The sequence below is a fragment of the Numenius arquata genome, chromosome 7, assembly GCF_964106895.1.
Source record: "Numenius arquata chromosome 7, bNumArq3.hap1.1, whole genome shotgun sequence".
NCBI lineage: Eukaryota > Metazoa > Chordata > Aves > Charadriiformes > Scolopacidae > Numenius > Numenius arquata.
Genome location: NC_133582.1, coordinates 63,134,230 through 63,156,663, shown reverse-complemented (window position 1 = coordinate 63,156,663; position 22,434 = coordinate 63,134,230). Strand labels below are relative to the sequence as shown.

Here is a 22,434-nt window from a genome sequence, read left to right as displayed (position 1 = left end):
AGAATTACACATCCTTATAACTAAAGGCTGTGTCTTCACAAGTCTCTACAAGAGGCTCTGTCTTGTGCACATCAACATTTTTGAGGGTTCTCATTGTATAAAGCCTTCACTTTGGAATTTCCAGACTAAGCTACCTAATAGTGCCAGCCTAAAATTTCCTTTCTTTCGGCTTCTTCTTTGGGCTTATATATTATTTTATGAAACAAATGTCTGAAGTTTCTAACACATTCTTGAGAAACATTTCCCTCATTACTTAAAAGATAAAATTAGGATTCTTAAAAACCGCAGGATCCAAAAATCCCTGGTGGGTTGTGTGGAATGCTCCAGCTGAGATAATATGATGGTCTGTTACTCAAGGGAGGTACTTGCCAGCGTTTGACCTAGAACCAGTCAGTTAAATATAATTTTGAGCATATCTGCATTTCAGAATAAAATATTATTAAAATATGCATATATATTGCAGGTTTAACAGAGAAGACCTTTTTATGATTTATGTGGTCTTCAAGAATTGAGTGCTGTTGTGCTGACGAAGCTACTTGTTTTGCAATTCAAAATGCAGTTCAGATTCACTCAAGACGATTTACTCTTTGCTTCCATTTTTTTGCAGTATATTCGCCCAATTATAATCATTCAGGCACCCAGCTGTTTGTATCCTGTCTCTCTGACATGTTTTTATAAATGATGTCTTTTGTAAGAAATTAAGTAGGTCAGTCAAATTCCAGCGTGCTATGAATCAAGTGGCCCAGATTCATTTCAGTGCAAGCCATTAACGTTCAGATTGTCCTCTACTGAGTCATGCATGATCAGCAATGGAAGGACGTACAGAAACTCCCTGATGTTGGGCAATCAAGATAAAGGTCAGGACGCTCACAGTCCATTTCTCTTCTGCTTCTCATGCTTTCTCAAGAAGGATAAAGACCCAACGCAGAGCTGCGGCCCCATTACTCTTGCCGATCACAAAGTTTCTAGTATCAAGAAATTCCTGTTTATTTTATTGACGAGCTAACAGATGAGTTCCTTGTGGGAGTCAGTTATATTTTTAGATGCATTTTATAGAGTTTATTATGATATCTAGAATGTAGGAAGCATGCCATGTTTTTAGAGTAGGTGTCTCAAAAGAACAAAATAATTTAGAAGCCCAGGGTATCCATTCTCCCCATGTCTTCTGCCTTCTGCTCGTTATCCTCAAAGGGTGATGTGCACAGTAGACTTTTACTTAGATTGTAAACTTCTGAGGACAGAACCACTCTTTTGCTTCGTGCCTGTGTATGTATGCATGCATGTGTGTGCGTATTATCTAGCACTGGAGAGTCCTAGACCACACTCTACATAAATTAAAAATACAGGTAGTAAATAATAATGATGCATGGTCTTAATGTGGTCGTCTGTGTTATCGATGCTGCTCTGTGTCCTTCCTTCTCCAAATTGGTGACGACAATTGCTATTGATGACCAGGTTCCTAATTAGTCCTGAGCACATGTCAGTTTTATGTCAAATGCTTTAAATCTTTTGTTAGCTATCCTTTATATAAATAAAACCAGTGCATATAAGAATAATTTTGTTACATACCCTTTCTGTACCCATCCTCTGCCTGTATCCTCCCACTTGTTTTGCTCTTTCTACCTTTGGGGCATTTTCCCTGTGCAACACTAACAAATATATTATTTTCTGTCATGTTCTTCCTTTCCTAGTTTTAAAAAGGAATCTGCAAGACATGTGTATGCATCTCCAGTATCTTGGCTGGAGCTAATTCAGAAGTCTAAAATTACTGCCTTTTTGTTTTTCTAATTTGACCTTTTTCAAACTCTGTAATAAGGGGATGGAGCTCCAGACTGGGAAGGCAGATGGATGATCTGCTCTGACTGTGTACGGCCATCAGTGTTGGTCACTGTTTCTCAACGAGAGTTTTGACATCTCCATGTACAATGAATCCCCGACCTTGGAAATATGCAAAAGCCATCTGGACACGGTCCTGGGCATCTGGCTGTGGGTGGCCATGCTTGAGCAGGAGGGTTGGACCAAATGACACCCACAGGTCCCTCCCAACTTCAACCATTCCCTGCTTCTGTGAACCTCTAACTGCATGTCTCATCTGTCCCGTTCATGACAGACTTCTCCATTTCTCTGAGGGTTCATTTTGCCCCAAAAGACCTGTACCTGGTTTTGTTCTTAAATGTATCCCTTCTTACTATCTAGTGTCTCAATGTATCCTCCTCCAGATCAATTCTAAGTTAATAGATCTCAGTTCATGTATAAAGTTGGTGTCAGAGGATCCATATGCAATGTACGTTAACCCTTCCTTTCTCTTGCTCTCCCCTGAAATCCTTAGTTCAAATCTAGTCTTGCATTCTCATACCCATGCCACAGTATTTGAGGTTTAATCACGTCAAAATTCAGGTGGATTCTGTCAAAATCTAGCTTTTTTGAGAGAGAGTCAATGTCAGGCTAGTTCATAAATTGACCATGGCCTCCAGCTATAATGGAGAACCCTAGAGATAGTGTCTTTTAGATTTTGAAATGTGTGAGGATCATACTCTAAATATTGTAAAACGACAGTGTTTCGATGTAGCTTTTTGTGGTCATTGGTTTGCACAATGAATAAATTTTAACACATACTGCCTCACAGTTGGAGTTACAATCAGTAGAAGTGCTTTGAATGTTTTCATTTTAATATGGAATTGGAGACTAACTGGAGGATACTGCTGGACGTAAATTGTCTTTCTTCTTCTTCTCAAAGCCGTACGAGGGGCTAAGACTCCAGGACCTGCGCAGGCTTAAGGATATGCTGATTGTGGAATCTGCTGACATGCTCCAGGCCCCGCTCTTTACCGCAGAAGCTCTGCTTCGGGCACATGGTAATCCAAAACCCTAAAGACTAAATAAACTCTTTTCAGCAAAATCAAAATTGCAGTTGTATGTTTACTTTTTATTTCCAAGTAAAAGATAAGTAGCAGTTGATCAAATACCAGGAAACAGTTCACGCAGTGCTTTGGAGAGGAGTGCAGCTGCAGTGTGCCGGAGAGCACTGGGGCAGGTGGGGAAGCTGATGGGAAAGTGATTCAAACTGGGAATTGTGATGGAAGACACTTTAGCTCCGTGTGGAGAAACAGAGCTTTCCTGTTTCAGTGAGAGACACAGAAGTAGAACTTCCATGGTTTTATGTGTCAAATTCATTCATTCATTTTTCAGACTGTTGGTTTTCTGCCGCTATATATTTGTGTGTAAAGCTGGATCAAATTTTATTTATTTATTGTTGCAATAGAAGCAGTCTGTAGTAATAATTGTAATAAATGGTTGGAAATTGCCTTGGGTTTTAAAGCAGACGAGTGTATGTCCTTTGAAGAATTTTTATAGTTACTCTTTTAATACAAGGAATACTTTTCTGTACCTATATCTGTAACTGGTTTAATTTCACTGAAATCAGTCTGTGCTCTTGTGTAATTCAAACTGGGGTTGTCGGAATGGGGATGTACTGAATTCGGTGTGTTCGCTCCACACAAAAGTATCTCTGAAACTGAGTGGAAGCTCCAGGCTTTGATTTGGTGACTCAGAACTCGTGCTCATGGAGCGGGGCATGGTGACTGCCTGCCGGAGGAGCTGCTCAGGCAGGGAGTGGTTTGGGTGCTCGGCACTACGCTGCTGGATTACACTTTCATACCCTAATATTTTTTGTGGGCTCCTTGTGAAAATAAAAGGGAGAGGGAAAAGTGAAAAAAGGAAATACAGTTGGAAAGCCTTAAGGTTTAGCAGACTTTGATGAGGAGGTGCGATACTTGAAACTCATCTCTTTTACATTATTCTCAGTAGTTGGTATTTGTGTTCCTTTAAACGTTGGATGAAGTGAACTGGCTTGTGCCAGTCTGATGATATTGAAGGCACAGTCTTTGCATGTATGTTTTCTAATGTTGATTATTTGTTTAATTCTTAACATGTATTTATAGTATGTGCAGTATTTGAATGCTATTTTGGATTCTCTGAATACTCTCATTAAGGCCAAATATTACTAAATTATTGACTAAGTGGGTAGGCAGATTCTGTAAGCTGTGCAGATATTTTGAAGAAGAAAATGATGGCAATATACTGTTTAAACACACAGCACAGTCCATAGTAAGTCCAAAAGCAGTGAGGTAGATGTAAACTGTGCAGAAATGTCTCCAGTATCTTGCAAGCAGGAACTGAAAGTTGAGAAGAAATCAGTCTGCGTTGGAAAGGTCATTCTTCTGATGTTGCCGCAGTGGTGTAGCGGTAGCTTAATGCAACTGGCCAGTGTGGAGAGAGAAGCACAGACAACGTGCAAGTCACGAGAAAGTCAACTGTTTTGCCTGTAGCTGCAGTCATGTACTGGAAATTATTAAAACAGAATTTATTTTATTTTAAATGAAGGCATAGAATTGCTTCAGCCTAGTGAAGGGTATAACTGAGCTATTACAAAGGCTTAGACAATCGGGAAACATCAAATGCCAAATTGTAAAGTTTTTGCATTTAATCTTGAAATTCATGAAAGAATAATGTGAAGCCTTAATGTAATTCACACTTAATTTATGAAAAGCTGTTTTAAATTCTTGGAAAGATCATTCTTACATAGTCCTTTTAATAGTTTACAGACATGTTATATTTAATATAACAAACTTTGTTTTTTTTATCATACAACTATATCAATTTACTGACACAGACTGTAAGAGTTGAGTGTATTTTTCTTTTTTTCTTTTTAATTAAGAGACAGAAGCGTGTAGATGTTAGAGACGGGATAAGAACAATGTTATTATGGCAGTCGTGAAAACAAATAATGGTTTTTCTACAGGTACTTTTTCAAGTTCCTGTTTCTCTTGAAGCAGCTGATTTCAGGATAAAAGAGAGGCAATTCAGCAAATATAAGTACTTCATATTTCACTAAAACTCATAAGTTAGTAAAGAAAACACAGTAGAATCCATTTAGTAGGATGTGCTAACCCGGGGTAATTTTAAAGATAACAGTAGAAACAAAGGAGCTCAAGAAAACTTTTAGCAATTTTTTTCTGTATCTTAGCATCAGTCAGCTCCCCTCTGAAGGATTGTAAGCTCAGGGGGATTTGAAAAATGCTAATAGTATTTATAATTTTTGAAGTGTAAATATGTTCAGGGTCCATGTCTTTAAATAAATGCAATTAAACTAGCCCATAATATGTTTTAGCTTAGATAAGTAAGCACCTGTTCAGTCTCCAGCTCAAAGGCTTCTTTTAGTATGATAGGGGATTTTAGTATGATAGCAATCGATACTTGACGGGCAGTATTTTTACTAAGTTCAGTGCGTAGAACACTTACTTTTTTTTTTGTCCAGCATTAATACAGTATAGGGATACTATTTATCTTTTTCTGATGAAATCTAAAATTCAATAAAATTAGCACAGATCTTTTGGTTAGTAACATTGAGTTTCCAGTGGGAAATTTACAATTGCTATAAATAAATAATAAAAATAATTTTATTTAAGACTGATATTACAGGGAAAGGAGATGCTTGTGATGCAATTATTTACAATGTATGCATACGTTGCATTATGTATTATCTTGGAATGTGTTCCCTAAAATTTAATGTCTAAAGTTCCATTCACTTACCCTTTACCGTATTTATTTCTTTCCAAAATGTTTTAGCTTAGTGTTTATATATTCTTTCGAGGATGCAGTTGCAAAATGTATTTAAAACATTGTCAGCCGCATAATTTCCTGTCTCTGTGTGTTTATTGAAGACTGGGACAGGGAGAAGCTGCTGGAGGCGTGGATGTCTAACCCGGAGAACTGCTGCCAGCGCTCCGGGGTGCAGATGCCCACTCCCCCCCCAAGTGGGTACAACGCCTGGGACACGCTCCCGTCCCCGCGCACCCCGCGCACCACCCGCTCCTCCGTAACCTCCCCGGATGAAATCAGCCCTTCGCCAGGAGACCTGGAGACAGCTGTGGTAAGTTTATAAATAGATCTGAAGCAAAAGAGCTTGTTTCTAAACATAGCACACCTACGCCGAGGGGGGAGCTGCCTCCTCCTCTCATTCCGAAAATACCTTTGTCAGGGTCTGAAGTGTTTCTCTTCCCGGAGTGCTGGGCAGAGGAGTTGTTGGCACCTCAGGCACTCTGCATAATAATACAGTTGAGCATCTGCCTGGTATAAAGCACTTTCCTTTCACCTCGGCTGTCACCCACAAACCAGAGTTCCAGCCAGCTACAGGCACATCGGGGCATTCGGCTCTTTTGAGCTGCTCTTCTCCTCTCCCGCTCACCAAGATGTTCACTCTCGCTGTCTCCATTTCCCTGGATGTACTCACTGCTGGGAACCCTGCCTTTTGAAATTTTTTTCTTTAGAAAACAAAATTCTCTTTGTCTGCATTCTGAAATGTCAGCCTCCTAGTGTACTGTAAGCTTACAGTTACTTTTACTATGTGTGGGCTGCTGCAGGCAGTTTACCAGGCTATTGCAAATTTGAAATATGAAAGTGCCTTTCATTAAACTCAGTGTGGTTCTTTGGGAAGACAGAGTTCTCTTTTTAATAATCCGCAGCTGCAGCATTGGAAAACTTTTGCTCCGTGACCTAAGCATTTTTCTAGAATTATTATATGCAGTCTTGCAAATGGATCATCCCTAGATCTCGTATTAAAATTAAGATTTTTGCATTCCTGCGTAGAAATCTTTTATTTCTTTATTTCTAAAATGCTGAAAAAGAAGCTATATAGAAGGAATGATGTTATCGTACATTTATTCACATGAGCAGTTAAATACTGTCCAGGAATGTTTCCTAATTAAAGTGTGCAATGAAAGACTACTTGTTTTCAGTTTTACATTGTGTGTTTTGTTTGTCATTGATGGTCCATAAGCCAGGGATGCAGGCTTGGATCACGATTGCCTTTCTAGATCTGGGGTGTCTATATCCAAATCCAAGGTTATAGAGTTAGTATTCCTGTTCGATTAGAAATCTTATAAAGAGATATCAAGATAATATTTTCAAAATCTTGTTTATGAAATAATACATATTTTTCTGAAGTCTCTCATTTTGGCAGGAAATGAAAACTAAAAGCAGTAGATAAAATAAAACCACAAACTATAAAGCTCCTTTTCAGATTTTGCATTTACATCCTCTTATAATTAAAGCCCTGCCATTAAATGTTCTGTACTTGATATTTTGAACTCACGGCTTCATGAAATTCCTTATTTTAAAGTTACATTTTAAACAAAATTGAAAACTTGTGTAAATTTTATAGTGAACATTTTTGATGCATTGTCAATTTCTAAAATACTTAATTTTGGCAAGACAATAAGCTGAAATGACTGAAACAACAATAAGTGCCCTCATCAGTTTTTACACTTTAAAGCCAACTTTTCTGGGTTTTCATCCATAGGTTTTGAGAGTAAAAGTCTTAATATTCAGTGTTGTTTTTTCTGTAGTACTGAGTTGTATAAAATTCAGCAGCGGTATCTTCTGCTGGAATATTTGGAGCTTAACTTATTCTTTATTTTAATCTAAAGCCTCAAAGTATTTTAAAAAAATAGTATTCATGTAGATCATTACTTAAAATAGTTGCTGCTGTTGCACAACCAAATTGCTCTGCCTTGATTTGGACCTGATTGTGTGAGATGCTGAATGTTTCCCGTAGCCTCTGTCATCTCCAAACTCCATTTCTGGCTGCCTGTGAAGCTGATGAAAAATTCAGGTCCCTTTTGTCCCTCGAACTCTAACTTTGAGGTCCCAGCGCTCCGCAGGGTGAAGGACTTGCTGAGCTGTAGGACACGATGGAAGGCACCCCAAAATGTGCTGTTTGCATGGGGAGGTAGAGAAACAGGGATACCTCATCTTTCCCATTTCTATTTCTATAGCTTAAATAGCTTTTTTTTTCTGGTTACAGTTAAGGTTTTTTTCCCCTACTGAGCACTTCTTTAAATTTTTGCTGAGATTTTCCAACGTAACTTGTCCCGCTAACAATATGAATGGCTTTAGAGCATTCTTAATCAGAAGTACTTTTTTCATCTACAGTGTGGCATTTGTATGTGTAATATTTCTGTATTTGAAGACCCAGTGGATATGCCTTGTGGGCACGACTTCTGCAGAGCGTGCTGGGAGGCGTGAGTATATGCCCTTTTCTATCTTCTGAGAAACTTTCTCACTTCCCATTTTGAAGAGGAAAGGACAGAGACTGTAAACAGCTAATGTTAAAGTACTGTGTGGGTTTCAAAGAGTTTCTGGTTTGACCCTATTGAATATTTAAGTGGCCGTCAGCTGTTTTAGGCTCACATAATGCTTGTTTTGGTCCTGATTCAGCAAAACTCTTAAGCCAATGTTTAAAGCCTGTGTGTGAATAGATGAGCCTGTGCTTCGCTTGCTCAGTGTATGTGGTGCTGCCGGCGCTGGGGTTTACCTATTCTAAATTGAGCACGTGCTCAATTCCATCTCTTAGTTTAGCACACTGAACTCAGGCATCGTAAATTCATTTCCAGTCAGAAAACCAATTAAAAAGCTTTCTTATGCTGAGGGCTAATAACCGAGGAGTAGATTTAGCTTAAAAGTTCTGTTAGCGTAATGCTCTTGTTACTACTTTTTTTTATTAAAGTCAGAATAGTCATGCTACTAAAAACCTTAGACATGGATAATTATGCTGGTATAAATATTAATCATACTTCCCAGGAATAAATATGTCTGTATGCAGTGCCGTTATATTCATCCCTGTCCCCATTCAGGAGATTGTGCTACTAGAACGGTTCCTCTGTAGTGTCTGGTGACGGTGCCGTGGCAGCACAGCTGGTCCTGCTGCACATCAGCCCGATTTATACCAACCCAGTCGTCCTGTGTTAGGGAAGAGCACTTTCTCTTCCGTATGAGCTTTTAGAAGGCAGTTCTTTTCAGTGGCAAGGAAATTAGTAGTTCTGTTGTCTTGCAAATGGTTACGCAACGATGTAGAAGTCACCAGGAGATCACTGGCTTGACAAGATGCTTCTAATTTGGGTGCTGGACTGTGTGTGCTGCAACTCGTGCCTGTGCTCAGAGCTACAGCTCAATGTCAAGTGCTTGGGGTGGCACATCCAGGGTGGGATTCATCTTTCTGAGCCAGTCATCCCTAAGTCACTCGGCTCATAGCCAGGACTGTTAGCCCCTTCTAAGATATGACTCTAAGATGGGATGAGTTGGCAACTTTCTTTACCTTAACTATTAAAGGATCCCAGGTGACTAACTTAGACTAGCCTGTCCTTTAGAAGATTAAAGTTAGATGAGATGAGTGTCATCCATGATGTCAGATTAGTAAATTACAGCTTTTAAACTACGCAGCCTTGTGCGCTGCTAGTTCAAGTCCGCTTTCAGCAGATCTCTGTGCTCCTTCTGCCTCGCATTCTGGTGCTTAGGGACTATAAAGGTCTCCATTTAGAAATTTGTTTCCAAGAGCAGACCTATTTTGACTAGCACAGTTGTAAAAATTAATTGCATATCAAATTAATTATTTCTTAGATTAATTACACTTACATGTTCCATTTCTGATTTAAGTTAGAAGTAATGCTCAGTTTAATTAAATATTGCACAGCTGTCTGATAAATGGCAAGGATGGAAACCACAAACAGATAGGGCTCAGTGTAGCTGATGGTGCTCACTTTTGAACCATGGCAGTCTTTTTTCTTTTTTTTTATAATGATGTTCTTCATCAAATCTGTAGCCCTTCTGAGCAGAAAGGGACACTTCCTATTCTTTGTTTAAAAATTGACTAATGTGAATATATGTGAACCTAGTATAAAGTATTCAGCAGCCTTTTAATTTTTACTTTTTATTCACAAATACTGACTGACAAAATTCTGGCAGATTTTTGAATCTGAAAATTCAGGAGGGTGAAGCTCACAACATTTTTTGCCCAGCATATGATTGTTTCCAGCTTGTGCCTGTAGACATCATAGAAAGTGTGGTTTCCAAGGAGATGGACAAAAGATACCTTCAATTTGACATCAAGGTAAATTATCAAACTGTTCTTGTACTCTTGAACCATATTAGTTTTATAAAAAATAACTTACAACTTCTGTGTGAAATGCTGCAATGTATCTGTAACTTTCCCAGTAGAAATTAATAAATTAATATGTACACTGAATTACTGGATGTCTTATATGTCATAATATCAGTGTTTGATATACCACTGAGAAAAAAGAAAGAGCGTTACATTTATTCCTTAAGCACAAATTCAATACTTCTATAATGTGTAACCTAATGCAACATTAATAAAATTATTTGATCGAACTAATGTTCGTAACAGGTGATACGAAGCTTTTAATCAGCCAGACTTGTTTGTGTTGGCAATCTAAAATTGTAAGAGTTTTTGGATTATTTTTATTACCAAGAGACTGTTTACATTCAGAAATAGTGCCTGTTTCCATTTAAAAAATTTATTAGTACAAGTGAATTACTTTTTTTTCCCATCCAATGCTTGTTATGATTGCTATATATAGGAAGGGAAGTAGGAAAACCTTGATTTGGTTTTCCTGTTTGATTTTTTAATACATTTATTTCCATCATTGCAACTTGTTTTTAAAACCAATCTTTTAATTCGTCCCTTTCCTTTTATACTAGTGTAGTAATGAACTGGTCTTTGAGGTAATGTACTGCTTCATCGGTGGTGCCAGGGCAAAAGTCTGACAAGTCTCTTTAATACACAGTAAGAGACTCATACACAGTAAGATGCAAATTAAAGGACCAGGTCAGATTAATCTTTTACATCTTCATATTTCAAGTGGCTGGTGATCAGCATAGGCTTGAAGCAAAGCAGTGAAAGTTCTTTTTCCTCCTCATTTATTAGATATAAGTTTTACAAAAGAAGACCCGCTACATTAACCAAAAAAGATTGGAGGTAAATTCCTGAGTTAGTCTAGTTCTGATTTCAAGTTTATTGTGGGTGGGATACATTGTGGGATTTTTGTTTTAATCAATAAGGTTTTAGTTCTTTTCAACTGCAAGAGTTGGCTCTGGGTGCATTGCCAGTGCCTATATACTGGAAGTTTACAGTAAGCCATATGACAAAGGAATTGTCTTGCACACGTTGAACATTTTGTTTGGGATGCAAGTCATTTGCATCTTAGCGTAAGTCTGGAGCACTGTTGTTATTAAAAAAAAAAATAAGGTGGAGATTAAGTTATTCCTGTTTTATAACTTTTTAAAAGCCTATCAAAGTAGCTACAAGGTTGTCCTTACGCTTTTTGGCTTTGTTCCTTCAAAGGAAGATTATGAACACAGAATGTTTTATATTGATGGTGAACTCTGATCTTATGTAGTAAAATATTTTCCTTTTTTCCCCCCCAGGCCTTTGTTGAAAATAATCCTGCTATTAAATGGTGTCCTATACCGGGCTGTGAAAGAGCAGTAAGGCTCACAAGACAAGGATCGAATTCATCGGGATCGGATACGCTTAGTTTCCCCATGCTAAAAGCCCCTGCTGTAGACTGTGGAAAAGGACATCTTTTCTGCTGGTCAGTACTGCAACCTTATCTACATAAACTCACAGTCACTGCTGTTCCAGGGATAAATTAAAAAGTCCCGCTTAGAACCAAGTGTGCAAGAAACATTTGTGTGGGATGGTATGTGAGGTGCTGTCCTGTACCCACGCACAAAATGACCTCATGTGGCAAAACAGCAGTGAGGAGTGTTGTGATGTGCTGCTCTGACGGGGCAGAGAAGGGGGATTTTTGTGTTTGTCTGGATAGTTGTAGTATAACTGAAACACCGCACATGCTGAATTGTAGCACAGAAAATTGGCCAGTTCTAGCTTTTTCTGAATTTTGGTAAAATCACCTCAAAGAACCTGGAGTTTAAACAGGACTGTGGAGGACCTTTTGGTTCATAGACAGCTGTTCTGTTTGCAGGGTCACTCCAATCATTGTTTCACTTCAGGATCAGCACTTTTTCTTTATGTTGTCTGACAGTTTAGGACTATTGTAGTGGGATATCCTTTTTGCTGCTGGAAAATCAAAAAGGGTCAACAAAGGGTATAGACAATCAGACAAGCTGAGTAATCCTTTTTGTTTTCCAATTGAAATCATGATGCAAGAAGAGATCCCGAATAATCTGCTTGATTCCAAATATCATAAGACTTTTAATGAAAGGTGCTTCTGATTTTAGTTCTTTACCCATATGAATGGAAAGGAAGAAGGAACAAGAGGAAAGCAGACATAACGAAACAACCACAAAAGCCAGAAAACAGAACTTCTCAGAAAGAGGTTGTTCACAATGGATGAAGAACTTGGAAAGAAACAAATCCTGTAGAAACAAACCAGAAAACGTTTTTTACCAATGAACATATAACAAACCTTAGTACTATTCCACAAGAAGGTACCATCCTCTCATCCTTGCTTCTGGTTACAGACAGAGAATCACTTTTTCCGTTAACTCAAAGGACAGAGCTTGAGACCACTTTAGTGTAATATTGACATGGTCCTTCAGACATTGGCAGCTTCTGCTTCCTTTACATGGGCTGAATGTACTAGCTCCCCAGAGTGTCCTCTGAGTGCCTAATTTTTATAAGAAATATCTTTTTTATGTTTTCTGATAATATTTCTGAATGTTCTTTTTATGTTAATGCTTTGAGATACCGCACAAGCAAATACCTTTAAGGTCTTGAAAAAGACCTCATTTTAGCAGCAACGTGTCCAAGAAGGCCTTTCCAAGGCCTTTTTTCCTTCCCCACAAACGTGAACGAAGAGTTCCAGCAATGGCAAGGAAGTTCTGCTGTCAGCCACAGCGTCATGCAGGACTGTAAATCAGAGCCATTTGCCAAGGAGAGCTGTGTCAGTCTTACAGAGCAAAAACCCCGTGCGTGAATGAGTTCCTCTGAAGAAAAAGAAAGTGTGTTCTCAGTTCAGAGGGTTTTCATCATTACTCCGTGCTTAAAGGGAGCTTTCTTTATATCTTTAAAGTTCAATCAACACGTCCCACAGTTCCATACTTATGTCAGTTCTGCAATTTTACTCAGGTAATCTGCAGCTTAGACATTGTAATAGCAATTCATACTGCATTTAGTGAGAGATTCTTCAGAATTTATGTATTAGAAAACTCCAGCCAACCACTAGATAATCACTTGCTTTTTTTGGATCTATAGCCTTCCTGCTTATAAAGAAAGTTCTGAGTGTATTGAGCAATTTATTTTCTTTTTTTTTTTTTTTTTTTAATGTGGAAGTAGGAATGTTCCTCTTAAATACAGAGTTCCTTAGAATTTACTCATTTTTCATTACCCACCACTAACAGTGCCTTCAGCAAAACGTAGTCTGTTGTGACAAACACAAAATTCTATCCCCTGTCAGAAAAAGCATTGTGAGATGTTTAAATGTAGTACAGATGAAAACTCTGCACAAATCCTACATCTGTGTATTATCAGATACTTCCAACGTATTAGAGCCTCTTCATGCTGCTTCAGAAGCACAAGGACTTTTAGTGATTTCTGGAAAATAGTCACAGCAGACAGTGCACACGGAGTTCTGCACCGTTTGTCCTCACTGCCTTCATCCAGGTGGAGACAAGGGGCAGAGTCTTGTTCTGTGGGACAGACATCTCTTCAGGTGCATTTGGGAAGCCAATTATGCATTGCAACAGTGCTCTGCTGTTTTGATTCAAAATTAATCATATGATGGAAATATTATCATGAGGGGAAAGAAAATCCAGAACTGCGTTCTTCTTGGATGATGCTTTTAGCCCTTGCATGAATTTTAACTGGTTGAAACTTGCTGCAATTTTATGAGTACGTACCGCACCTTCCAATACACTATCCCGCCGAGCGGGGCGGGAGGCGCTCCGGGAAGGCTGGCGCTGTTAATGGTCACAGCCCTTTGACCTTAGTTCCCTTCGTTCAGTGCTGTCAGGGTCTCCATCCAAAACGTGTTTCATACAAAGTTTTATGAGCGATAGGCTCAATGCTCTTACGCCAGTAAAATGACATCCCAATATAAAAATACTTGTTTTGGAGTGGGCTGAGAAAAGAAATTCCTCCATGAGAAGTTGTTCTTTAACACTCTGTTGTGACTGTCGCATAGATCCAGATATAGGTACAAGATTTATATATGATTGCGCTTCGTTAAAAAACTGCATATTTACAAATTTGAAAACATCAGAGACACAACCTTCCCTGTGCCCACTGAGAGATTGATTAATCAGCTTTTAACTTGGAACTGAGTTTGTTTAAGTTAATTTTTGCTAGTTTCAATCCTTTCTGGGAACACACACTGTGTGCGAGGCCTTGGCTCTCTGGAAGTCACGGGTTTACGTGCACTACGGTGCTGTACGGAACCGAAGGGCGTCCGTTGTCAGCCAGGGCTGAGATTGCATTATCTCAGACTGGTTACTCGTTCCCGTGCAGTCTGTCCCACCTACAGGTCTTAAGCATCTTCAAACCAGAGATCCTTGTGTAGTGAATTTAAGCTTGTTTGGTAGCAGATTAGATAGTGGGAAAAAAAGTTGAAAACTGTTGTTGTAGCATTTTCTTTGTCCCTGCTTAAGACGAGGACAGCAGTGACCCAAAGGGCATTGATGTAGCCTCTGAATCTGCGCTGCAGAGAGCAGGTCACCACTGGGTCTGCAGAAAACTTGCGTGTGCTCTGATGCAGCTGGTGCCCATCTGAAATATACTCCCTCTGAATTGTTTTGTTTGATGTGGCAGATGTCTGAGACTATTTGCTGTTACTTCAGTAAAAAAGGGAGTCCTTAAAAATCCAGAGTTTATATTGATACGTCTACACTGAAGCACCATCTGGAAGCGGTATATCTGCCGGGGTGTAGTAGTGAGCGCCATCCTCAAAGCCAGGGGCAGCTTCAAGAGAAGCTCAAGGGACTCATTTCTCCACTGTGTCCGTGTAACTAAGTTAAAGCCCCCGTTTAAGAGACCAGTGGAAACAGTAAACAACCATAAATACTTAATGCTGTGTTGAAGGGCTTGGATCTTCTTCCAGATTGAAAGCTTGATTCTAGTTAAAGATTAATTATTACAACTGAATAGATGCAAGTAATTCTGCATAAAATGCATCTCGGGTACAGCAAACGACCTAGTTTTGGATAATCTCTTTATTCTGGTTTACCTTTATCACAGAAACTATACTAGCACTTTCTGTGGCACTAAAATAGTACCCGGGCATAACTCAAACAAACTGCAAACCAGCTGATTTATTTCAGATTGTAATTTTTAAAAGCTCTTTTCCTTTCCTGTCTCATTTAAATTCTTTATTAATCTTAATACTGATCATCTATGTTTGTGAGCAAGTAGTCTAAGAGTATTTTGAAATAATGTTAATTAGATGGCTTTTTATCTTCCTGACTTAATTAAAGTTTGAGCATGTCTTGATAAGTTTCCATATTTTTTAACTTGAACCAAACTTAACTTTAAGTCTCTAAATGATAAGTAATTGTGTGTACACCTTCATTTTCAGGGAATGTCTTGGTGAAGCACATGAACCTTGTGACTGCCAGACCTGGAAGGACTGGCTACAGAAAGTATCTGAAATGAAACCAGAAGAACGTAAGAGTTGTGCCAGGAAAGGGGAAGGGGGGAGTTAATTTTTTTTGCTGTTGTTGTTATTTTTTGGTTTTAGAGGGATTTTTTAGTTGCATTATGTAAAAACTCTACATTGGTTGAAAAGCAGGGTAAAAAGGGAAGAAAATTAAACCCCTCAATGAGGGGCTGCTTCACATTTCAACTGCATATCAGGCATTCCTCCCCATAAATCCACGTTAGGTTCAGATAAGACATACAAGATTCTTTTCCCTTCTGCTTCAGCTTTGTTTCATTAATTAATTGATTTATTCCTTAATATAACTTCATTTGCCCTGGGCGATTTTACATCTTTTAGCCCAGTCTGCACTTCTGTTTGACTCATGTTCCATGCCGTTGTTTGTGTACTTTAAAACTAATTCAAGCCAACAGGTGATAATAATAGTGAGGCTGAGGGTGAAGTGCAAGGGGGTTGTGGGGAATGGCTTGATGATAAATAACTTTTACTGAAAAAACTAATAAGGGTTGGGTTTACACAGGACAGACATTTTCTTGGTCAACATTAACAAAAGAAATTGACGATTGACAGTAATTTGAATAAAAACTAACTTAACTTGGTTACCACAGTTCAGAGCCTTCCCATAATATGTTATAAATATTCCAGAAAGCATAGAAAATTTTATCAAGAGACAAAATACACCATACTTTGTCAAACTATGCCAATTTTTCTCACATATGTGTTTTCTCATTTATATATTATAAATTTCATATATAATACATATAAATTTATGTAGAAGTATGTGTGGAAATAATATGAGTAATAATATTATATATAATATGTATAAATTAGAAAATATGTACGTTTATATTTGTGAGAAGTATATACAGTGAAGAATTACAATATTCTGTTAAGAAACAGGTAAACATATATCTTTCATAATCTGATTTTCACAAAAGATTACCGAAGTACCATTTTAACTTCTCTGTTTTCACACGCTCCGTATCCTCCTGTCGCCCTGACGAAGTTGTGGGGGTGAGTGAGGCCTATGAAGATGCTGCCAATTGCCTGTGGTTACTAACGAACTCCAAACCGTGCGCCAACTGCAAATCCCCGATTCAGAAGAACGAGGGCTGCAACCACATGCAATGTGCAAAGGTGAGAAAGGCCCCTCATAAAACGTGTTGTGAAACCGTAACCGGGGCCACATGTGCCTTTCGGGAGCACAGACATCCCGAACCTCTGAGGAGTCGTGCCGGAGCTTTAATGGAGCCCGTTGTAGGAGTTAGATAATTTGCCAGTGGCCAAATGGCAGGTTACAGGTATTCAGAAAATGTTTAATACATCGTGTAATCTCTTTGGCCGGCAGGTGAACTCTGTAATGATCTACGTTTTGTAAACACCTCAGAATTACTGGCAATACAGTGTGAAACTTAAGGAAAGAGAAATAATTGATAGTTTAATCATCATTAATAATGTAGAAGAAAAAGAACATTTTTAGTTGGCAGAAGATTAAACATTTTAAGGAATGGTAAGCTCTAACGAAGGCTTTGCCTTACTACTTTTTTCTTTGGCTTTGTTTCTCTAACATAGCAATAAAACAGAGAAGATTTAACGGAAAACTGTAAACAGGAATTAATCAGTAGGGATGAAAAGACAGCAAAGAGTAATTCCAAAAGAAACTTACTGGTGACAGCCGCCAAAAAATTAGTCATGAGTTTGCACTATGATGCTACCAAAATAGAAAAAATATTTTTTGCCATGAGTTCAGTATCACTTGAGAATGCTTTTTCTCTCAAATTAGTTAAAAGCTGCATATTTAGAATACTGTTTCTTTATGTCAGAAATATCTTATATAACTACAGCTCCTTGAGGAGCATCGTTAAAGATAAGAAAGTAGCAAACACTTCACACAGTTGGGCTCCAATGAAAAGCTAAGAGATTTAGAAAGTAGTTTTTCTGGAAATGTGTTGGTCTCTCTCCATTGCTATGCACATCCCATTTTCTTTATATTGTCATCACATAACCTCTCTCGTTCTGTGACACGAATTGAAGGTTGGGGCTTTTTCTGGTGCTGTTTCTTTGGTTTTGTCTGTGGTGGCAGAGAACAGATTCTCCTCCGCTTTGATTTATGCCAAGTTTGCTGGGTTTTTCTGGGTTTTTTTCTTAAATGATTTTGAAAAGAGCTCATAAATTCCACAGTGCTAAAAACTGTACAAGGTGTGTTTGTTGCAGCTTTTGCCAGTGAGCTCATCTCAATCAAACAAAAGCATGGCTTCAGGCTGGAGAAGACTTTGGCCATTGAACAGTGCTGAGTGTAGGTAATTTAACGCAGTACCGTTCTGAGGCACTGGCTCAACCACAGTTCTCTTTTCTTCTTCGACACCGTCCCTGATAAACAGCCCAAAGTGTCCTTAGCACAGCCAGATTCCCTTGGTGGTGGAGAAATCTCTGCAAACAGAAGCTGCCTCCCCTCAGCCTGGCGAGGAAAGAGAGGAGGGGTGTCCTCAAGCTCATTGCAGGGCTCAGACACGGGGTATCGTGGTCACCTCGCTTGTCCCTTCCTCCGCTGAAGGAAGGGTCTGTGATGGAGCTTCTGCCGTTGCTGCAGAGGTCTGCTGGAGCGTGACGAGCTGGGGCTGCCCCCGAGCAGCTGGCGTGTGCCCGCTGTAGAGCAGGACACGCTTCTCTCATAAAATCACACTTCTGTGCTTAAGCGGCATCGTACTGTTTTATGAGCACAATTTCTAAGGAGACAAGGCTTAGGCAGTCCTGCCCTCTCACTCCCCTGCCTGTAGTAGTTTTTAACCTGCTGGGTACTTTGGACGAGATGCGAAGCAACAGGAGGGGGCTCTCGGGCATTAAATTACTGCGAGTTTCATGACACTTGGTAGCTGTATGGTGCAGAGACTTAATTTGTGCTGCCACCAAGAGAGAGGCTGAAATACCTGCTCGGCGGTTACCTCTTCTGCTGGGCTCGGGCAGCAGATGAGACTTGTTCCACCCGGGCAGTGCTGGCCTGGCGGGGTGGCCATAAGGGCTCGTAAAACAGAGCTCAGGGGGGTGGGAGATGTACAGAAAACAGATGATGTGGTTTTGGATGTTTAATGAGACTGGGGTGTCAGAGGAGGGTCAGGGAACACTGGGGGAACCTTGGGTTTGTGAGGAGGCCTTTGGAGACATGAGAGATCACAGAATCACAGAATCTTAGTGGTTGGAAGGGACCTTTGAGATCATCGAGTCCAACCACATTAAAAAAAAAAAAAAAAAAACACAAACAAACAAAAAAACACAACACAAAACCAAACAAACAACAACACCCCCCCCCCAAAAAAAAAATAAAAAAAAAAAAAAAAAAAGCAAGCAGCATCCATCAACTAAACCCCACACACAACACCCCACCACAAACCAACAATCCCGGGCACTAGAGCACGCCCTGAAGAGCCACGTCTACACGTTTCTTAAATACCTCCAGGGATGGTGACTCCACCACCTCCCTGGGCAGGCTGTTCCAGTGCTTGACCACTCTCTCAGTAAAGTAATTCTTCCTAATATCTAATCTAAACCTCCCCTGCCGCAACTTCATACCATTTCCTCTGGTCCTGTCGTTATTCCCTTGGGAGAAGAGGCCAGCCCCCGCCTCTCTACAGTTTCCTTTCAGGTAGTTGTAGAGGGCAATGAGGTCTCCCCTCAGCCTCCTCTTCTCCAAACTAAACATGCCCAGTTCCCTCAGCCTCTCCTCATAGGACTTGTTCTCCAGACCCCTCACCAGCTTGGTGGCTCTCCTCTGGACACGCTCCAGCACTTCAATGTCTTTCCTGTAGTGAGGGGCCCAAAACTGAACACAGTACTCGAGGTGAGGCCTCACCAGTGCCGATCAGGAGATCAGGAGATACGTATAGTGGAGTGGCCATGGAAGGAGATAATTGGGGAGAGGTAAGATTATTGCAGTAGGAGCATAGACAAATTAATAGGAAGTCAAGCTCTATTAGTTCTGTTACTTGTGAAAGACCTTGTTTCATACCATTGTTTGAATGTTTCATAATTATTTTCTTATAATAAATATGAGTGGTTTTGAATGATAGGCAAATGATGCAGTGATGCACATTTAACACTTTTATACACAATTATTCTCATACGTCATTTTCAGCACTTATCTTACCATTGTGTGCAAGCGAGCAGCTTCAAAAAATGTTTAAGAACAAAGAAGGTGCAGCACAAAACCAAGAAGAAATAAAATTAGCAAAAGCACAATGCAAGAATTAGATTTCATTTCTTCCTCTAATATCTAATTGATTGTATAAAACTACCACCTATAAACAAATCCAGTATGGACTGGATATTCCTGTAAAGGTTAAACTTGGCAAAGAGAGAAAAATGCTACTTAATTTATCAAATTCCAATAATAATAATAATGGCTTCATATTAACCAATGTAAATTTTTGCTTTGTTTTTTCAGGATTTTTTTTAGCTCATCTGTAGAACAGATAACACAAACAGCATTCAACAAGTTGTAAAGTCTTTTGCCCAGCCATCCATAAATAGCTTCCAATTATTTTGAAATAAACTAGCTGAGAACTCAGTGCTGAGTTGAGAACATTTAATACAGTTTGATCTTCACTGGTGCAGAGGGGCCTGGATAAGTCAGATCTCCTTGTAAGGAGTTACCTGTTTTGAAAGCGCTCTCTCTACTCAGTCGATGCAGAAAAGGCTCACCTTGAAGTAACCGCTCTGCAAAGTGTATGTTCTGGTCTCTTCTCTCTTGCTGAGTAATTGTTATTTTGTGTCAGGAACACTACATGACAATAATACCAGTAATCATGTTTTTTTAAATGATATTAGGAAAAAATTCACTCTTTCTCATGAACAGTTTCTGTGTTGCTTAAAAAAAGGCACTGTCTTTTTTTAAAATAATAACAGAAACCCAGGCTTGATCAGCTGTATTTATCATTTGATTTATTTCATTGACTTAAAACTTAACTTGTAGATCCAACGCAACCTTGTGATCCAAGGAACAAAAATTATGACTGACATGGTTTGATAAACCAGATCTTCTGTAGCAGGTAAAATACAAAGGAGGGTCCCCACAATTTTTTTTGACCATAAGCACACTCAGAATGATTGTTGATAATTGAGTTGTTCATAGAGGAATAATAACGCGTAACTGCAAATATACAACATATCAGCTTCTGGGTTTTTTTCCCCCTTGTTCCTTTTTTTTTTCTGAAGTGCAAATATGACTTTTGCTGGATCTGTTTAGAAGAATGGAAGAAGCACAGCTCTTCCACTGGGGGCTACTACAGATGCACTCGCTATGAGGTCATACAACACGTAGAGGAACAATCCAAGGAGATGACAGTAGAGGTAAGAAATGAACGTGTGTGTTTGAAACATAGTGCTAAGGCTGCAATTTTCTATGTAGGTTAAGTTTCATGAAGACTCTTCCAAACCCAAGATCTAAATGGAAAAATACAATCTTAAATATATCAAAGAGCCAGAAAGGAAACACTGCTTATTTGTGGATAGAAACGTAAGATTTGGTTCTGCTTTTGGCTTTGGTGACAACCGCCAGCGACTTTACTCAAGTTATTTTACTTCTCTGTGCCATGGTTTCCTTTTGTGAAGTGGGCGTGCTGGTGCTGTAATTAGCTGCTGTGCGCTACATGCCTTGACGCTGGCATTTGGAAAATGTGCTTAAATAGCATGCGCACACAGTGCATCAGCTCTTTGGCTACAGCATTGGCAGACTCCTGAATTCCAAACATTACATTTGTCTCATTATTTACCTGGCATTGTCTACAATGCTTTATGTGTAGTGGGAATAGAAACAGTTGGTTATGTAATTATATCTAATGGTGATTGCTAAATTAAATCATAAGTTTTATCTTGGTTTCTTTTGTTTCCCCGTTATTTTCCAGGCTGAAAAGAAGCACAGAAGATTTCAAGAGCTTGATAGGTTTATGCACTATTACACAAGATTTAAGAACCATGAACTTAGCTACCAGGTGTGGGTCAAGCCACTTTTACTGATTTTGGTTTCTATTTTATTAATCCAAAAATAATTATCTTACAGTATTTTATCTATTTTCTTTTTCTAGTTAGAACAGCGCCTTCTAAAAACAGCCAAAGAAAAGATGGAGCAGTTGAGTAGAGCTCTCAGTGGAAGTAAGTATTTGCTGTGATCCATGAATTTGATTTGAAATCACATCAACTCTGTTATGGCTAAACCTTTGGGGGTTTTTGGATAGAGTTCACATCAGCCTGCTGTGCGGTGTGATCTCTCCGTTACCTGAATTCGTAAGCAGTGGGTGAAAGCTAAATACTTCCTATTCCAGAGACTGGAGGAAAAAGTAGCCTTAGGATGGGAGAAGCTAATATTCTGTGCTGACTTCCTTTAGTGAGAACACTGTGTAGTCTTTGAGAACTTGCTGCTGTGTACTTGCAAAATATTTAACTGCCATGCACATAAATTTTATTTTGGAGGAAAACCCTTATGCTTAAAGAAATGCTGACATCAGCTGGAAAATATTTTCACAATGCTTGTTTTATCTTGCAGCTGAGGGAGGCTGCCCTGATACCACATTCATTGAAGATGCAGTGCAAGAGCTTCTAAAAACTCGCCGCATTCTTAAGTGTTCTTATCCATATGGATTCTTTTTGGAGCCTAAAAGCACAAAGAAAGAAATATTTGAACTTATGCAGGTAATACATGCATATATTTTCCTTTTCTAATGTTACTTCTTTGGGTAATATTAGTTATCAGTGTCTTTTTGCCATTTTTGTAGTGTAAAAGTGATATACCTGTTTTGTATTTGTAACCAAGTTTGGAAAATTAGTGCATTTTTATTCCTCTGTGACACAATAGCTTTTAGTTCAATTTTAGAATGAATGAAAAACGACACTTTGCTGAAAAAGGAAAGGGATAAAGACAGGTGGAAGGGGAAAGAAAGGAAATTATTTACTGTTAATCACTGTACTGAGGGTA

General features: G+C 39.0%; 1 protein-coding gene across 3 annotated transcripts in view; it reads left to right on the top strand.

The window, feature by feature from the left end:
- The window catches only part of ANKIB1 (ankyrin repeat and IBR domain containing 1), an 89,721-nt gene that overhangs the window by 55,902 nt on the left and 11,385 nt on the right, over window positions 1–22,434 (top strand). For all 3 annotated transcript variants that reach the window (XM_074150260.1, XM_074150259.1, XM_074150261.1), the window contains exons 5-15: window positions 2,738–2,855; window positions 5,724–5,932; window positions 7,993–8,081; window positions 9,802–9,946; window positions 11,284–11,450; window positions 15,390–15,478; window positions 16,477–16,607; window positions 20,679–20,813; window positions 21,368–21,454; window positions 21,548–21,614; window positions 22,006–22,151. In XM_074150260.1, coding sequence (XP_074006361.1) covers window positions 2,738–2,855; window positions 5,724–5,932; window positions 7,993–8,081; window positions 9,802–9,946; window positions 11,284–11,450; window positions 15,390–15,478; window positions 16,477–16,607; window positions 20,679–20,813; window positions 21,368–21,454; window positions 21,548–21,614; window positions 22,006–22,151 — 1,383 coding nt within the window. The remainder of the gene's footprint in view (window positions 1–2,737; window positions 2,856–5,723; window positions 5,933–7,992; window positions 8,082–9,801; window positions 9,947–11,283; window positions 11,451–15,389; window positions 15,479–16,476; window positions 16,608–20,678; window positions 20,814–21,367; window positions 21,455–21,547; window positions 21,615–22,005; window positions 22,152–22,434) is intronic.